The sequence below is a fragment of the Rhea pennata genome, unplaced genomic scaffold, assembly GCF_028389875.1.
Source record: "Rhea pennata isolate bPtePen1 unplaced genomic scaffold, bPtePen1.pri scaffold_47, whole genome shotgun sequence".
NCBI lineage: Eukaryota > Metazoa > Chordata > Aves > Rheiformes > Rheidae > Rhea > Rhea pennata.
The window spans coordinates 241593-259065 of record NW_026907686.1 but is presented as its reverse complement, the minus strand read 5'-3'; the positions used below and the strand labels follow the sequence as shown (position 1 = coordinate 259065).

The 17473-nt window shown below is 51.9% G+C and overlaps 1 protein-coding gene across 1 annotated transcript; it reads left to right on the top strand.

Annotated features, from left to right (window-relative positions):
• Window positions 1-7108: 7108 nt before the first annotated feature.
• Window positions 7109-11211, top strand: LOC134154870 (P2X purinoceptor 2-like; the record flags this gene model as incomplete). Its single annotated transcript, XM_062601502.1, has 7 exons — window positions 7109-7191; window positions 7468-7548; window positions 9151-9289; window positions 10298-10443; window positions 10495-10588; window positions 10985-11050; window positions 11122-11211. Coding segments are annotated over 7 exons (699 nt in total), but the record flags the coding sequence as incomplete, so codon positions are not given.
• Window positions 11212-17473: the final 6262 nt, after the last annotated feature.

The following is a 17473-nucleotide window of genomic DNA, read 5'->3' as shown; positions in this document are numbered from 1 at the left end:
CCTGGCGGCTGCTAGGGGTAGGACTTCTCTACACTGTTCCATAACTGTCTGTAATCTGTATGAGGACAATAAGTACCTTTACAGGCATTTACTACGCCTATTAAGATACTCAGACATCCCTAATTCTGTTCTGTCCTAACACCAGCTTCCTTTGCCCTTCCTTATGGTTCTTTTCTGCCTTTTTCTTACTTGATGGACAGGTTTTCTCAAATTTCCTTTTTTTTTTCCCCCCAGCTCTCCTTCATTATTTTATTGTGAATTACTGAGGATCAAGCTTTTTTCATTGGTGCAGGATGTGTTCCTTTTCAATTTGGAAAATCAAATACAAATTTCATAGCTGCATAACAATTTTTTACCCTCGGCACTAGTGTTTCTCTGGAAAAGGGAACCAGTAATTACTTTGCCTCATGAATATTCAATATCTGTGGTCCAGCTGTAGACTCTCTCAATAAGATGGAAAAGAGCTGGATTTTGGTGAGCCAGATGATGTAAGGAAAGAAGGCTCCTGCCTTCAGTAAACTGCTCTTATTCGGGAGTAAGTGCCTTTCTGCTGCAGAAGTCAGAGGAACTCAAGCGGACGCTCATCTGCAATGCATATACCTTGATTATTGTGGATAACTTAAAACAAAAGCGAGCCAATTTGTTCTGGGATGCTGGCGGAAGAGTGGGAACGTATGAAGCCCGTCAGTCATAAGGATACAGGGACGCTTTTCTGACCACAGTCTTAACTTGCATTCTGTTTCACCCTGTCAATCGCATTTCACCGGTACCCAAACCAGAACCCCCCATGGGAACAGCAAAAGTCTTTTGCCGAGTTCAGAGCATTTGGATCACGGCTTGATCCTGAGAACCTGTCAAATGTACCTGCTTTGACAGCTAGAAGCACTGTGATAGCTGGAGGTTATAGGAACTGTCGTTTCGATCTGCTTTAGCACAACAGCTGCCATATTTTTTTCGGAAAAAGGCATTGCAGGAGGCATTTGAGGTGAAGGGGACACTGGCAGAACGGTGGGCAGCTCAGGGCTGGAGAGGCTGAGCAGAGCAGGACAGAACAGAGGCAGGAGCAGAGCACTTCACGCATCTCCACGGAGAGAGGGGTTTTTAACGGACTGTTATGGACGCAGCGATACTGCAGCAGCAACAAAAAGATGCAGTCTATCGAGCAGCTGAAGAAAAGGCAGGAAAATCAGAGCAGTAGCCTTCTCTGCAGCTCTCCCCAGAGCCTCCTCGGGCTCCTCACTCTTGGCACTGCAGCTGTAAGGTGCTTGTGACTCGCAGTGACAAAAGTGATAACAAGCTCGCAGTGATACCGCCTGCAGCTGGGGCAGGCACTTTATAGAAGTAGCAATATCCTAGCTACTGGTTACGCTTCCCGATGCGTAAAGTGAAATCCAGACCATCCCCCAAGAGGTTCTCCCGGCAGTCCAGATAGACCAGGTCAGCGAGGAAGCTCAGTTCCACTGCAGGCAGGTATGAGATCTTGTTTGCTGCCGGAATCAGCTGCCTGGTATCCAGTGGGATGGTCACAGGGAGCTCTTGCAGCTGTTGCCCTGTGCAGTTCACTTCCAGGTACTGACAGCTGCACCTGCTTGGGCAGTTGATAGTCTCTGATGCCAGCCCCAGCCCCAAAAGAAACATGAGGCTCAGGGGCTGGTGTCCACCTGGAAGAGACATGATCTAACACCTCCCAGAGTGCCCAACCCCTTAGGGAGTACAGACAGACAGGCACGGAGGAGCTGCAAAGGAGGGGACCTAGGGAAGTGGTTTCGTCATTACAGCCATGCCGACAAGATGTCCAGCGGCAAGGCTGTTGGGAAGCGCTCTGCTTCTGTGGCTCACCTGGCTCCTTGGCAGCCTGCCTGGCTGGAAGCGGAGCCGGGTTTCACCCACTTTCTGGATCTGCAAGTGCAGAGCGGTGGCTAGAGTGTCTCCATGCTATGCTCGTTGCCAGCTGACACCTCCGTGATGTCAGCAGCTTGCAAAAGCCACCTAGTTTGGGGACACTGACATGACCGGCCTTGCTGAGCCCGTGCTGCTTTCGTCGGAGTGAAAGCGCACGCCTGTAGGCCTACGAGGCAGGTGCGCCCTGGATGAGGACACCAAGTGTGTGCAGGGCGGGTGTGAGCAAATGCAGTTGCTGTCACAAATAATGTCAAAAGCCGAGGCGTGGTCATTTGTGTAATAAATTGTAACTCTTTGTTCATTGTTTAGAAGGAGGAATAAGCCGATGGAGGGGGAGGAGGAGGTTTTACAACAATCAGGGTTGAGACATGGTGTCAGACAAATAAATTATGGTAAGCACAAAAGCTTATATGACCCCTTGTGGAACCGGTGTCGGGGCCCTAGCTATCTTGCAGGACTATGAAGAGCTGAAGTAAGCAACAAGCTGCTCAGAGGTTTTGAAGGTAAAAGGATAAAGAAAGGATAAGCAGGCGCCTGTAATTTTCTCACAGAACAGCATCCCAAAAGGGAGTCAACACAACAGATAAGCAAACCCCTGTGATCACTCACAAGGAGACAAACCAAAATAAAGAGACGGAAGAAGACCACGGCCTTCCTCTCCACGACCACCAGAGAGCTTCAGACGACCCCCCCAGCAACTCACACATGTGCAAAACGCCCCAGGAGATTACAACGCAGATTATAAAAAGGGGACTGTATGTGAAGGAGGCGCGCGCCGTTGGCGGAGCTGAGACTCCCCGGCCGCCCAGCGCTGTTTTGCTTGTGGCTGCTTACTTAATTAAATAAATTGTTCACATGATTTAACAAACTCTCTGTATGAATTAACCTTCAAGAGAGTAACTTATGACAACCACCACCTTCCCCACAATCCCCGCTCCAGCAGCATCACACTTTGGCATGCTCATACTGCTGTCCAGCCCAAAGGCTTCATCAGTGGCAAGAGTAGGAGGAGAAGCTGCTCTCTGCAGAGAGCCCTCAAAACCTGCACACCTGGACCCAATCACAGGCTGGCACCCCGCATCTTGCAGTTGGGCTGCTAGGGTATGGCTCTGACGAGTTCCCGCTGGCATCTCTCTGCCATGCATGTCTCCACTCTGTCTGAACCCTGCTGGTACCTCCGCCACCTCCTGTGGAGCAACTCTCTCCAGTTCAGGGCCACCAGACAAGGAAGAACTGCCTTTTCCCTGCTTTAACCCATTCTGCCACCAGTTTCACTGCGTCCCTCCAGTTCCCCTGCAACATTTGGTGAACAGGAGCTCGACACACAGCTCACCCACTACTTTCTTGGTCCTGTAGCCTGCATCGCCCCTTTCTCCTCTCCTCGAACCTGGCAACCAGATGTCCTACCTCTGCTTCCCAACCCTTCCTGCAGCCTCTGTCTGTCCCCTGCTGGCAGCCCTGTGCCTTGCCTGCCAGTCCCTTCCCTCGCCTCCAACCCCTGTCCCTCATCTGCAGCCCCCGTCCCCTGCCTGCAGCCCCCATCCCTCGCCTGCAGCCTCTTTCCTCTGCCTGCTGCCCCACCCGTGGTGCTGTGCTGTGAGTGCCAGCTCCAGACTTCTCCACTTGCGTCCGTGCTGACCATGCCCGTCCCTCACCGTGGTCCCCATGGCACAGCAGGGGTTGCGTCCGTGCTGGGCTGGGGCTGTGTGGCAGCTGTGGGGTGTCGTTGGTGGTGGGGTGGGGGTGGGGGGTCAGTCCTTATCGCTCCAGTGGTTCCCCAAGCTGTGCCATGCCGTGCCGTGCCATGCCGTGCTGTGCCATGCTGATCACGCCAGCAATGGGTGCCCGGGATTGCCTGTGGGCGCTGTGCAGCTACTCCACCCCACAGGTGATGGTGGTGAGGAACGGGCACCTCGGCACCACGCACCGTGCGCTGCAGCTCCTCGTCCTGCTTTACTTGGTCAGGCGAGTGCGGGGCTGGGAGCTGCTGCCTCCCGGTGGGGCATTGCTGCCGCACGGTTTATCCCTGCTCCGCACACAGCCCCTGCGCAGCCCCACAAGTTGCCAGGGCAGCTTCTCTTGCCTCTGCTGGGAGAGGGGGAAGGCGATTTCAGCTAAAGCCATAGTGCTGCAAGAGGCGGGGGGCGCAGTGTCTCTGTCCTACCCTGATGGTGATCTCCCCGTGCCCTGTCCCATTGCTCCAGTCCCTTCACATCCTGCTCTTAGGGCCACTTTTCTTGTACGCCCCCGACTGGGACCCCTGCAGGGGTGCTGTCCCTGAGCCTTGTCCCATTTTTCCCACGTGGCCTGCACACCTGTGGATAGCACGACTGCAGCTTGGCAATGCTGGATCCCAGGGATTTCTACGTCTGCAGGAGATGGGTAATGCTTGGCTGCTGAAGGAAGTGGGTGGCAGAGCTCTGCCTGTGCTTTCTGCCAACCACGAAGGCCTGCCCTGCGCAGGCGAGGTAGCCGTGAGGTGCAAATCCCAGGCCAGGGAGGCTGGCTCTCCTGAGACTGCCCTGCTGGGGCGCTCTGCTTGCCTGTGCAGAGCAGCATGGCAAGGGCTATTCGCAGGTGGCTGCCGCGGCTCCTCTGTGGCACTGAGGACCTGACGCTGGCATCATCCCATCCCTGCCTTTGGGATGCTTTCACCTTTCCTGAGCTGTGCAAAGCCCAGATTAGCAGGTACTGCTGGCAGCCAGAGAGAGCAGGGTGTTGGTGCTTGCTCTGGCACGACTCTCCACACACCACCTCCACCCTCTCCTGTGCCACAAAGCAGCTATGCTGGAGCCTATGCTCTCCAGAAGCTGCTTGGGACAAGGTGACGGAGGGGCCATGCCCGCAGGCTGCGGGAGATACCGCAGAGACCGTGGGCATGTGTTGCTGTACAGGGCAAGGCGAGTGTGGCAGCTCTCTCTTAGCTGTCTGTCCACTCTGCCTGCCTTTGGTGGCTCTGAGATTACCTCCTTGCCCACATATTGCCCCATACCATGATCTCCTGGAAGCGTGACTGGAAGTGGAGCAGAGGGATAGGAAAGAGAAGGCGCAGCTGGAGCATTGCAGTGCCAGATCCCAGGGACTTCCAGAGCTGCAGGAGATGGATGACAGGTGCCTGGTGAACAAAGTAGCCGAGCAGAGCCCTTCCCATCCTGCCTGCTGCCCTCAAATACCTCAAACGGCAGCAGAGCCCTGTGTCTCCTAGCCCCATGTGCTGGTGCCCACAGATGGTGCTAGGGAGCACCTGTTCCACTCTGGTTCCCGGGGGCCAAGTGTCCGCTTTGGCAAGGCAGCACTAACACACACACACACACACACACACACACACACACACACAAGCACCCTTCACCAGCAAGCAGTTTATTCATAAATACTTACAAAGAGACCGACCCAATGGAAATCTCGAGAAGGACCACTCCAATGCTTGTCCCAATCGTCTACATGATGAGAGAGAGAGAGATGGCAGGTACAATCCTTTTGGGTGTTCCCGAGGAGGCAACTTGGCCCTCTGTTGTGTAGCAACTTCCCTCTCCTTTGGAAAAATTCCGGTATTTATGGTTATTCGCGGTAGGCGGGAGTCCCGGCACATGGGGCCAGCAAGTGCAGGGAGTTTAGCCCAACTCCGCCCCGGTTGCATAACCGGACTATGACACTGCGCACGTGTGCAGATTTATTTCGGGGGCCACATTGACTTTGGGGTTACTCTTCAACTTCAGACCTTCTTGTTGACTGTTTCTCATGGTTATTCTGTGGCTGGAAGCCACCAAATCTCTATGTAACCAACCGCTGTTCTTTCTCACAGATTTCCAGGACCTTGTTAGTTACTTATTCGTATTCTGCTTAACACAGCGGTAGTGTTCTAGACTACCCACCAAGTATCCCGTAGTACAGATGCAGCACTCTGGGTCCCAGTGGCGAGGAGATCACTGATAGCGCCTTTTCCTGTCATCCTTCAGAAGGGCTACCAGGAATGGGAGACAAGCCCGCAGAGCTCTGTCCTCACCAAAGTCAAGGGCATGACAGTCACCAAGCAAGGTGTGCGATGTTGCGGTGTACGTAGCCCACAACCACCCCCCGCCTCCGCTCTACACCCCCCCAACCCGCACAGCCGAGGTGAGGCTCCGACCCGCCTTTCTCCCTTCTCTTCTCTTGTCTTGCTTGCTTTGGGTGGCCTCTTGGACCTGTAGATGAGCAGCAGACTTTCTGCAAGGGCTTCCCAACTGCTCCTTCATCCAGATGGACCCAGCAAAGGAAGCTGTCATGTGTGGTGGTCCCCGCTGCCTGCATGGGGACTCCTGTGTTCCCTCCTCCAGGCCCAGCACTGTCCTTGGCTCCCGATGAGGCAACCATAGCTGCGTCCCAGACACATTGGGACTGCATGTTAGGTCACCTTTGCAGTGCTGTGCGGCAGGCTCAGCGGAGCTTGGCACGTAGCACTGGGCAGGGCCCTGTGGCCTTAGCCAGGCAGGTGCGCCATGCTCTGCCTGCCCTGACAAGCAGCGTCAGGCCTCTGTGGTTTTGGATGTTCAGGGCGGGAGAGGGCACTCTCAGATCAGGTCAGGGGAGGCTCTGACATCCACGTGATGTTGGTGCCTGTAGCTCTCCTCTGCTGCTACCAGTTTGTGGCAGGGATCCCCCTGCCTGCCTTGGCTTGGGCACTGTTTGGGGGCTGCTGAATGAGGGATCACGGGAGGGGAGATGTGTGGAGACTGAGCGGAGCTTGCTGGCGGATGCAGAGACGTGGGGAATGCTAGTGAGCACAGCTGCCCCTGGCTCAGTTCCCATGCAAGGAAATGAAGAGGGTTGACTGTCTACTCCGGAGGACACACCAAGGAAAGCCATGCTAGAGTAGGGCCACCGCAGGCACGCTTAACGGCTGCTTACCCCAGGCAGCTTGCAAGGGCTGGCACCCATGCAGAGATGGGGAAGCACATGGGGTGCCCCGTCCCCTCTGCAGCCACAGCGTAGGACTACCAGGTGCATGTCCTGTTCTCACCATGTCCCCCATGACCCTGCAGGGGCTAACAGTTTGCAGTGCTGTATGCAGCTGCGACCATGACTGCACCCCTGGCGACATGGACATGTTGGGCCACAGAGAGCTGGGCATGTGCAGGGACAAGTGATCTGTGCAGCACTGCGCACTGGGCAGGATCCCATTTGCCAGGAAGTTCAGCGTTGTGTGTTCGTCCTCACAGGGCAGAAGACAGGGCGCTGCGTGCCCAGTGCTGGCGGCACCGAGAAGAGCTCTGAAATGCTGGCTTGGTGTCCAGCAGAGGAAGCGAGTGTTGGGTACGGGCCCCAAAGATGGGTCGTGGCACTGGGGAGGAGAGTCCTCTGCTAGGATGGAACAGGCACCAAAAGGCTGGCCAATCTTCGAGGTTCTGTTGGACACCAGGGGATGCTCTGGGCGGGACACCTCTGAGGGTGCTCTTGAGAGGTTTGGCCCCTTCAGCAACAGGCCATGGCCTAGGGAGGCGGTGCCATGGCACAGGGATGGCCTTGCACAGGCCATGCCAACAGGGACCATTTTGCTCCCGAAGCCATAGTGCTTAGGTCTCTCCACAGTGAGTCCGTGGCGAACATGGCACCACAGTTCCCCATCCTTATCAAGAGGAACATCCACTTCCCCTGCTTCGGCTTCTCCAAGGATGTCCATGTGGAAGAGATCAATGTGGGGCCTAGGGATGGAGCAAGTAGACCAGTGGGTACCCAGGCTGCCATGTGTGTACAGGGTATAGAACAAAGTGGAGAGCAATATAGGTGATGCTAAGCAGCTGAGTGCAGGTCAGGCCCTGCTGCTGGGACCAGGACAGCCTTGCTGCAGCAGCAGTGCTTTGTAGTCAGGTCTTTGGCATAGTGGGGAGAAGGGGGCCACCCTGGCCCTGCACTTGCATGTGTGTTGTCTGAGTGTGTGTGTGGAGTGCAGCCAGATGCCTTCCTGAAAGTGCAATGGTGGATAGCACAGCCATTTCCCGTAACAATTAGATACCAGAGGAATGAGTGTTCACTGACAGCAGGGAGATGTGGTTGAAATACGTGGACAAGCCTGAAGGATGGAGAGGCAGGAGTGGAGCTGTGCAGGAGCAGTGCCATTTGACAGCTGGAGGAGATGCCGGCTTTTCACAGGGGATCCCTGTTCCTAAGTTGCTCCCAGAATGACGGAGGTTGGAAGCACCTCTGGAGATTGCCTAGTTCAACAGCTGCTTAAAGCGGGGTCACCTACAACAGGTTGCTCTAGGCCAAGCCAACTCGGGTTTTTGGTATCTCCAAGGAGAGAGACTCTCTAACCTCTCTGGGCAACCTGGTGCAGTGTTTGATCACCCTCACTGTAAAAAAAATGTTTGTTCTTAAGTTCAGACACAATTACTGTATTTCAGTTTATGCCCATTGCCTCTCATATGATCACGGGGCACCACTGAGAAGAGCCTGGCTCCATCTTCTTTACTCTTACCCATCAGGTATTTGTACACATTGATAAGATGCCCCTGAGCCTTCTCTTCTCCAGACTTAACAGTCCCATTTCTCTCAGCCTCTCCTTGCATGAGAGATGCTTCTAGTCCCTTCATCATCATTGCTGGACTTGCTCCAGTAGGTCCATGTCTTTCTTGTACTGGTGAGACCACACCCACACACAGCACTCCAGCTGTGGCCTCACCAGTGCTGAGGAGAGGGCAGTAATCACCTCTCTCAACCTGCTGGGACAGGACATTTTTTTGGTGCTCAGCTGCTGTCTCTGTGATACGGAGTTCTCAACCCTTACTCCACCCATCTATCTTTCACTCTTGCTTGCCCCTGCCTCCACTGAGGAAGGTGGTGATGATGAGGATGGTAATTATTGAGAAAGAAGGAGCAGGAATGCTCACACTGGTGGGTAGATATGGGGCATGTGGCCTTGCAAAGGGAGCGGTTGAAGTCTTTGAGAACAAGAATCCCTTTGAAAATGCCAGCATCTCACCAGGTAACTACCTCAGGGTTCCTCCTCTTCCTGCTCTCCACCCTCCTGCTGTGTAGGCCATCCTCTAGTCAGTCATGTGCATTTCTGAGTGCCTGCATACATCCACGTCTGGTATGTAGTTCTCCTAGGAAATCCCTTCACCGTTCATCAGCTGGGACCATCAGTGATGGCATGGATACCAATGAGCAGAGCTGGGGTTTAATGTTTCGTTTGGGTGCTTCACGATATTAGGAAGAAAATTGAGGCGTATTGGTGTGCTGCTCTATGCCATGGCTCTGGGTTTGTCTCCCCAGGGGCAACATTCAAGCTGCTGAGAGCAGTTACTTGAAAAGCTGCACCTTCAACACCACCTCTGCCCTTTACTGCCTCATCTTCAAGCGGAGCTTCATTGTGGAGCAGGCGGGAGAGAACTTAAGGGAGCTGGCAGAGAAGGTGTCATGTCCTGGCAGGATGCTCCTCCCAGAGGGCCCAAGGTCTTGCTGGCTGGGCACAGGGCGTTCCCTCAGCACCTGCTCTAGTGCTTGGCTCCACGGGATCATCACTCACACACTGGCACTGTTGAGACTCAGAGGCAGCTGGAGGCAGGTCCCTGGCCCTGCTGCCCTGCCAGTATGCTGCAGGGGCTAGCTGGGATGGGCTGAGGGCAGTGGCAGCTTAGCCAGCCTCAACAGCTCGGAGCACAGCACATCCACTGCAGCCCCTGAGCAGTCCTTTCTGCCCACCATGTGCATGCAGAGCCCTGCAAGGCTCCCAGGCCCAGGGTCTCTCTTACGAGGACCCTGTGCAGAGGCTGGAGAGCAGGAGGCCAGCTGGCAGCAAAGCATAGACTGCAGGTATGCCTGTATCACTGCCAGGACTGGCAGGTTTGCTCACCCAGTGGTGGGGACTCATCCACACACCTTGGCAAATACCATGACATTGCCAGGGGAGGGCAGTGCACCCAGCATTTGGTCTCCAGCCCCATCCGGCCCTGCTGCCTCTGCTGCCCTCTTGGGAGTAGATAATTCCCATCCAGGGAAGGAACTCAGCACTGTTCCATCCTCCCTCCAGGTTCTGCATCCCCTGCTCAGCCCCAGCACCCTCCAGACCCTAGAGGCCCCCCACTCTGCATCTGGGAATGCTCCCTGATGCCTAGCCATGCTCCCAACTCATCTGGAAAGCCCACTGCTGGGGCAGAGCTCCGCTGGGTAAGCAGCCTTGCAAGCAGTGCTGCTGGCTTCCCTGGCAGGGCCGTGTGCCCCAGTATGGTGGCATTCCTGGCCTTTCCCAGCGGGTGATGAGGATGACAGCTGTGCTAATGCCTGAGTGGGGTAAATGCCCTGCTCGCTTGCTGGCTTATCATGCCCATGGCCAAGCTGTGTGCACAGTAGTGCTGTGCCCTGGGCTCACTGTGTCCATGGTGTGCTGGTGCTGTGCTAGGCCTGCTGGTTTCTGCTGCAGGGTGGGGTGGTCATCAGCTGGAACTGTAACCTGGGCCTGCCTGAAACCGACTGCAACCCCCACTACTCCTTCCACCGCCCCGATCCCAAAACCACTGTCCCAGGCAGTGGCACTTGCAGTCCTGCATCCTCCTCCTGCCCTCCCTGGTCCTGCTGTGGCTGGTCCCCATCACTGGGCCCTTCTACCTGTCTCCCCAGGAGGTCTGCGAAGTATTACAAATGGAACGGGACCCACACACGAGTGTTGATCAAGGCCTGTGGGATCCATATTGATGTCATCGTGCAGGGCCAGGTAGGATTTTGCATGGTCCATGTGCTACTGGGGTGCATATGTGCATAATATGCTGCCGTGGTGCTAGGACCGTCCTGGAAAAGCAGCTCTTCTCCACTGCTGCCTCAGAGCTGGGATGAACACAGCCAGGCCTCTTCCGCTCAGCCTTGCAGAGGAATGGGGGAATCCCAGGTGCCTCAAATTAGAACCTTTGGCAAAGTGTGCAAAGTGTGCTGGAAGGAAATGCAAGACCTCATAGTGTGCGCTGCTGCTTGGGTAGGTTGTCCACACTGTGGCTTGGGCAGAGGGAGGTCTCTGCTCAGTCTCATTCCTTGTGCCCAACCCAGAGTGAATGCAGGCCCAGGCAGGAGGCAACCTGGGCTGGGCAGCGATTGCTGATCCCATCCTTTCTGCCAGGCAGGGAAGTTTAGCCTCATCCCCACTGTCATCAACCTGGCCATGGCTCTGACCTCGCTGGGAATGGTGAGTATTGGTGCCGGGGGCTCGGCCCAGCTGCGCACTCCCAGCACTGACCTCCCTCTCTCACCTTCCAGGGCTCCTTCCTCTGGGACTGGATCCTGCTGAGCTGCATGAACAAGGACCAGGTGTATAGCAGCAGGAAATTTGAGCAGGCACCACCCTAGATCCTGGCCCTGGAGGTTTGGTCCTCTGGGACAGAGCAGTGGCCACGCTGCCAGCAAGGCAGGGCAGGGTGCCTGGGCACGGCTGCAGGGTGGGCAGCAGCATGTGGCTGGGGCTGCCAGGGCATCTGGCCCCTCCAGCCATCTCTCACCCCCGCGGCAGGCTGAAGGTGCCTCAGAGGCTGCTCCACGACATACAGCACCTCAGGGCTCTCCAGCCTCCAGAGAGTCTGTCCCGCAGGGACTGACCGCTTGTCCCTCCCCCACCACATACACAGCTGGAAGGAGCCACTGTGCCAGGCAGCAATAACACTTCCTCCGTCCGGGCCCTGCTCGACTCTGAGCTACCTGCTTTTCCCACGCGATGATCCCTGTGCATGGCCAGGATGCACCGGGCACCTTGCCGGCTGCTGCTGCTGGCCACCAAGAGCCACGGCCCCCTCCCTTCCCTCAGCCATGCTTCAAGCAGCTCCAGGCAGGTCCTGCCCCATGGCTGCCAGCTGCTGTGAGAGGCTGGGGGTCAAGAAAAGCCCCAGTGGCAGGGCAGACCCGTGGTGCCCTGGCTGGCTCCTGTGGGGGCTTTCAGGAGCTTTTGCTCTGGAGCAGAAGGCAGTGCCTGACTACTGGCTCTGCTTCAGCACACCGGGAATGGGCATTACCATTTTCTGGCTGGCTTGGAGCACTGGCAGCCCCATCCTGGAGCAGCTCCTGGCTGCGGGCACCCAGGGTGCTGGGGGCAGGGGTGGGCACATCTCGAGTAGGCCTGCCCTGCTCATCCCCTGTGCCCCTGCAAAGCTGCCACAGATGGAGCTGCAGCAGTGGTGGTGGCCCTGGAGCCGTACTGAGGACTAGAGCAAGTCCTGCACTAGCCAAGCAGCCAGTACCCAATAAACTGCAACCACCCAGCCTTGCTGCCTGGGGCCTGATTGCTGCAGCATGTGCTGGGGGGAGGGAGAGGGTGACAGTGCAGCGTCATGGCTAGCGGGGTGAGAGATGGACATGTGCATCGTTCTACCCTCCACCCTAAAAGCTGCACCCTGCTGCAGTGCCAGGGCACGGATGCTCTTGCCCCGGAGCCCGGGTGGTAGGGAACATGAGTACAAGCACCTGCTTGCCCTGCACTGCAGCAGTAGGGGAGGAGGACAAGTCACCCCCAACCCCTGCCAGCCTGGTGCATGGACCTCTGCCAACACCAACCCTGCCCTGAGGCTGCAGCTCTCTGAGCCTATGCCCCAAAGCAATTCACAGCAGGTACCTGGCAGTAACTCACCCAGGCATAACCTGATTATTTTCTGGCTCTCAGGTTACAGCAGCTCAGCTCAGCACATCCTCCCCCAGCATAGCTCAGCCCAGGCAGAAGTTTGGGGGAAAGGGGTCTTGTCACACCGGGCAAGGGAAGACCCCAAGCCATGTCTTGAAGGCTCTCCCACAGGCTGGAGGGTGGGGATGCAGATGGAGGACATGCCAGGGGTACAGGCAGGGGACTTCTGGTGCACCAAAACCTCCTCTTGCTCCCCTTCTGGGCTGGGGAGCATCTTCCCCCTTTGACTTGGGGTGCAATTGCTCACAGGAACAAGGTAATACCATTGCAAGAGGAGTCTACCTTGTCCTCATTCCAAGAAGAGGACCTGGCTTCTCTAGGACCAAAGAGCAACTCTGAGCAGGCAAACCTATGGGAAGGGCTTGGGGGAAGGAGCCAGCCTCTCACTGTAGAGCAGCAGGATGAAGGCAAGTGCCTGCCCCCACCTCCAGCAGCTCATTGCCCTGAGGAGAGCAGGAGCAATGATGCAGGGCTGAGAGGAGCTGCCTGGCGCAGGTTGAAGCCACTGGAGGCTCCGCTGGACCAAACCTTAACTCAATTGCACAACGCAGTGATTGCATTAGGGCCAGGTTTCTCTGCCCCTCCAGGCCAGCTCATTTCCTCCAACTCTAATATCAAGAAAACAAACACATACGTACAGCCCCCTCAACCCCCCTTTCAGCAGTACTAGATGGAGGGAGGGCATAGCGAAGGACAGGACCACTTGCCCCATAACCCAATGCTAATAGAAACAGGTATACTATAGAAGTGAAAAAACAAAGCTCAGAAAAATATTTTCAATACAGGTATGTGTGGAGGGCATTGAATACAAATTTATATATATATATATGTATATATACACACACACACACACACACATATAGAAAAGGAAGTGTCAGAAGTAGCTGAACACACAGTGTTTCAAAATGCCCAGAAAATTACATCACATTCTATGGCATCACATTCTATTGCGTCACAACCATTCTGTAGCGTCACAATCTATTGCCTCACAAACATTTTATCCCGTCACATTCTATCGCGTCACCAATATTCTATGGGGTAACATTCTATGGCGTCACAAACATTGTATCGCGTCACATTCTATCACATCACAAACATTCTATTATGTCACATTCTATCGCATCACATTCTATCGCGTCACAAACATTCTATTACATCACATTCTATTGCATCACATTCTATCGCGTCACAAACATTCTATTACGTTACATTCCATCGCATCACATTCTATCGCGTCACAAACATTCTATCTCCTCACATTTTATCACGTCACATTCTATTGAGTTACATTCAATCGTGTCACATTCTATCGCGTCATATCCTATGCCATCACAAACATTCTATCACATTACATTCTAAAACGTCAAAAACATTCTATCGCGTCACATTCTCTGGCATCACATTCTATCGCATCAAAAGCATTCTCTTGCGTCACATTCTATCGTGTCACAAACGTTCTATCGCGTCACGTTCTATGCCGTCACAAACACTCTATCACGTCACATTCTCTCACGTCACTTTCTATGCCATAACAAACATTTTCTCGCGTCACATTCTATCGCGTCACAAACATTCTATCTCCTCACATTCTATCACGTCACATTCTATGGCGTCACATTCTATCGCGTCACAAACATTCTATCCGTCACAAACATTCTATTACCTCAATAAATATTCTATCGCGTCACATTCTATTGTGTCACATTCTATCGCATCACAAACATTCTATTACATCACATTCTATCGCGTCACATTCTATGCCGTCACAAACCTTCTATCTCGTCACATTCTATTGCATTACATTCTATTGTGTCACATTCTATCGCATCACATTATATTACATTACATTCTATCGCATCACATTCTATCGCGTCACAAACATTCTATTACATCACATTCTATCGCGTGACATTCTATTGCCTTACATTCTATCGCGTCACATTCTATGCCGTCACAAACATTCTATCGCGTCACATTCTATTGCATTACATTCTATTGTGTCAGATTGTATCGCGTCACAAACATTCTGTCGCGTCACAATCTATTGCCTAACAAATATTTTATCGCGTCACATTGTATGGCGTCAGAAACATTTTATTGCATCAGAATCTATGCATCACAAACATTCTATCGCGTCACATTCTATGATGTCACAAACATTCTATCGCGTCACATTCTATGACTCACAAAGATTATATCGCGTCACATTACATCGCGTCACAAACATTCTATCGCGTCACATTCTATCGCGTAACGTTCTATTGCGTTACATTCTATTGTGTCACATTCTATCGCATCACAAAGATTTTATTGCGTCACAATCTATGCATCACAAACATTCTATCGCGTCACATTCTATGCCATCACAAACATTCTATCCCGTTACATTCTATTTCATTACATTCTATCGTGTCACATTCTATCGCGTCACAAGCATTCTGTCGCGTCACAATCTATTGCCTCACAAACATTCTATCGCGCCACATTCTATCACGTCACGAACATGCTATCCCATCACATTCTATCGCATCACAAACATTCTATTGCGTCACAAACATTCTATCACGTCAATAAATATTCTATCGCGTCACATTCTATGGCTTCACATTCTATCACGTCACAAACATTCTATTACGTCACATTCTAACATGTCAAAAACATTCTATGGTGTCACATTCTCTGACGTCACAGTCTATTGCATCACAAACATTCTATCGTGTCAAAATCTATGCATCACAAACATTCTATTGCGTCACATTCTGTGCCGTCACAAACACTCTATCGCGTCACATTCTATGCCATCACAAACATTCTATCGCGTCACATTCTGTCGCGTCACTTTCTATTGCTTTACATTCTATTGTGTCACATTCTATGGCGTCACAAACATTTTATTGCATCACAATCTATGCATCACAAAGATTCAATCGTGTCACATTCTATCGCATCACAATCTATGCATCACAAACATTATATCGCGTCACATTCTATGTCGTCACAAACATTCTATCGCGTCACATTCTATTGCATTATATTCTATTGTGTAATATTCTATCGCGTCACAACCATTCTGTCGCGTCACAATCTACTGCCTCACAAACATTCTATCGCGTCACTTTCTATGGCGTCACAACCATTCTATTGCCTCACATTCTATCGCATCACAAACATTCTATTACGTCACATTTTATTACATCACATTCTATCGCATCACAAACATTCTATCGCGTCACATTCTATCACGTCACATTCTATTGCGTTACATTCAATAGTGTCACATTCTATCGGGTCACAAACATTTTATCGCGTCACAATCTATGCATCAAAAACATTCTATCGCGTCACATTCTATGCCATCACAAACACTCTATCACGTCACATTCTATGCCCTCAGAAACACTCTATCGCATCAAATTCTATCACGTGACATTCTATCGCATCACAAACATTCTATCACATCACATTCTATCGCATCACATTCTATCGCGTCACAAACATTCTATCTCCTCACATTCTATCGCGTCACATTCTATTGCTATACATTAGATCGTGTCACATTCGATTGCGTCACATACATTCTGTCGCGTCACAATCTATTGCCTCACAAACATTTTATCGTGTAACATTCTATCATGTCACGAACTCTCTATCCCCTCACATTCTATCGCGTCACATTCTATGCTGTCACAAACATTCCATCCCGTTACATTCTATTGCATTACATTCTATTGTGTCACATTCTATCGCGTCAGAACTATTCTGTCCTGTCACAATCTATTGCCTCACATTTTATCGCGTCACAAACATTCTATTACGTCAATAAATATTCTAACGCGTCACATTCTATGGCGTCACATTCTATCGTGTCACAAACAATCTAACACTTCACATTCTAACACGTCAAAAACATTCTATCGTGTCACATTCTCTTGCGTCATATTCTATCGCATCACAAGCATTCTATTGCGTCACGAACATTCTATCGCGTAACATTCTATCGCATCACAAACATTCTATCGTGTCTCATTCTGTCACATCACATTCTATGCCATCACAACCATTCTATCGCATCACATTCTATCGCGTCACAAACATTCTGTCGCGTCACAATCTATTGCCTCACAAACATTCTATCCCGTCACATTCTATCTCATCACAAACATTCTATCGCATCTCAAACATTCTATCACGTGAATAAATATTCTCTGGGGTCACATTCTATAGCATCACTAGCATTCTATTGCGTCACATTCTATTGCGTCACAAACATTCCATCGCGTCACATTCTATCACATCACAAACATTCTATCGCGTCACATTCTATCTTGTCACATTCTATCGCATCACAAACATTCTATTACATCACATTCTATCGCATCATATTCTATCGCGCCACAAACATTCTGTCGCGTCACAATCTATTGCTTCACAAACCTTTTATCTTTTCACATTCTATTACGTCACGAACATTCTATGCCGTCACATTCTGTCTCATCACAAACATTCTATCACGTCACAAACATTCTATCACGTCACATTCTAACACGTCAAAAACATTCTATCGCGTGACATTCTCTGGCGTCACATTCTATCGCATCACAAGAATTCTATTGCGTCACATTCTATCGTGTCACAAACATTCTATCGCGCCACGTTCTATGCCGTCACAAACACTCTATCGCATCACATTCTATCGCCTCACATTCTATCGCATCACAAACATTCTATCGCATCACATTCTATCGCATCACATTCTATCGCGTCACAAACATTCTATCTCCTCACATTCTATCACGTCACATTCTATTGCGTTACATTGTATCGTGTCACATTCTATCGCGTCACAAACATTCTGTCGCGTCACAATCTATTGCCTCACAAATATTTTATCGTGTCACATTCTATCACGCCATGAACTCTCTATCCCGTCACTTTCTATCGTGT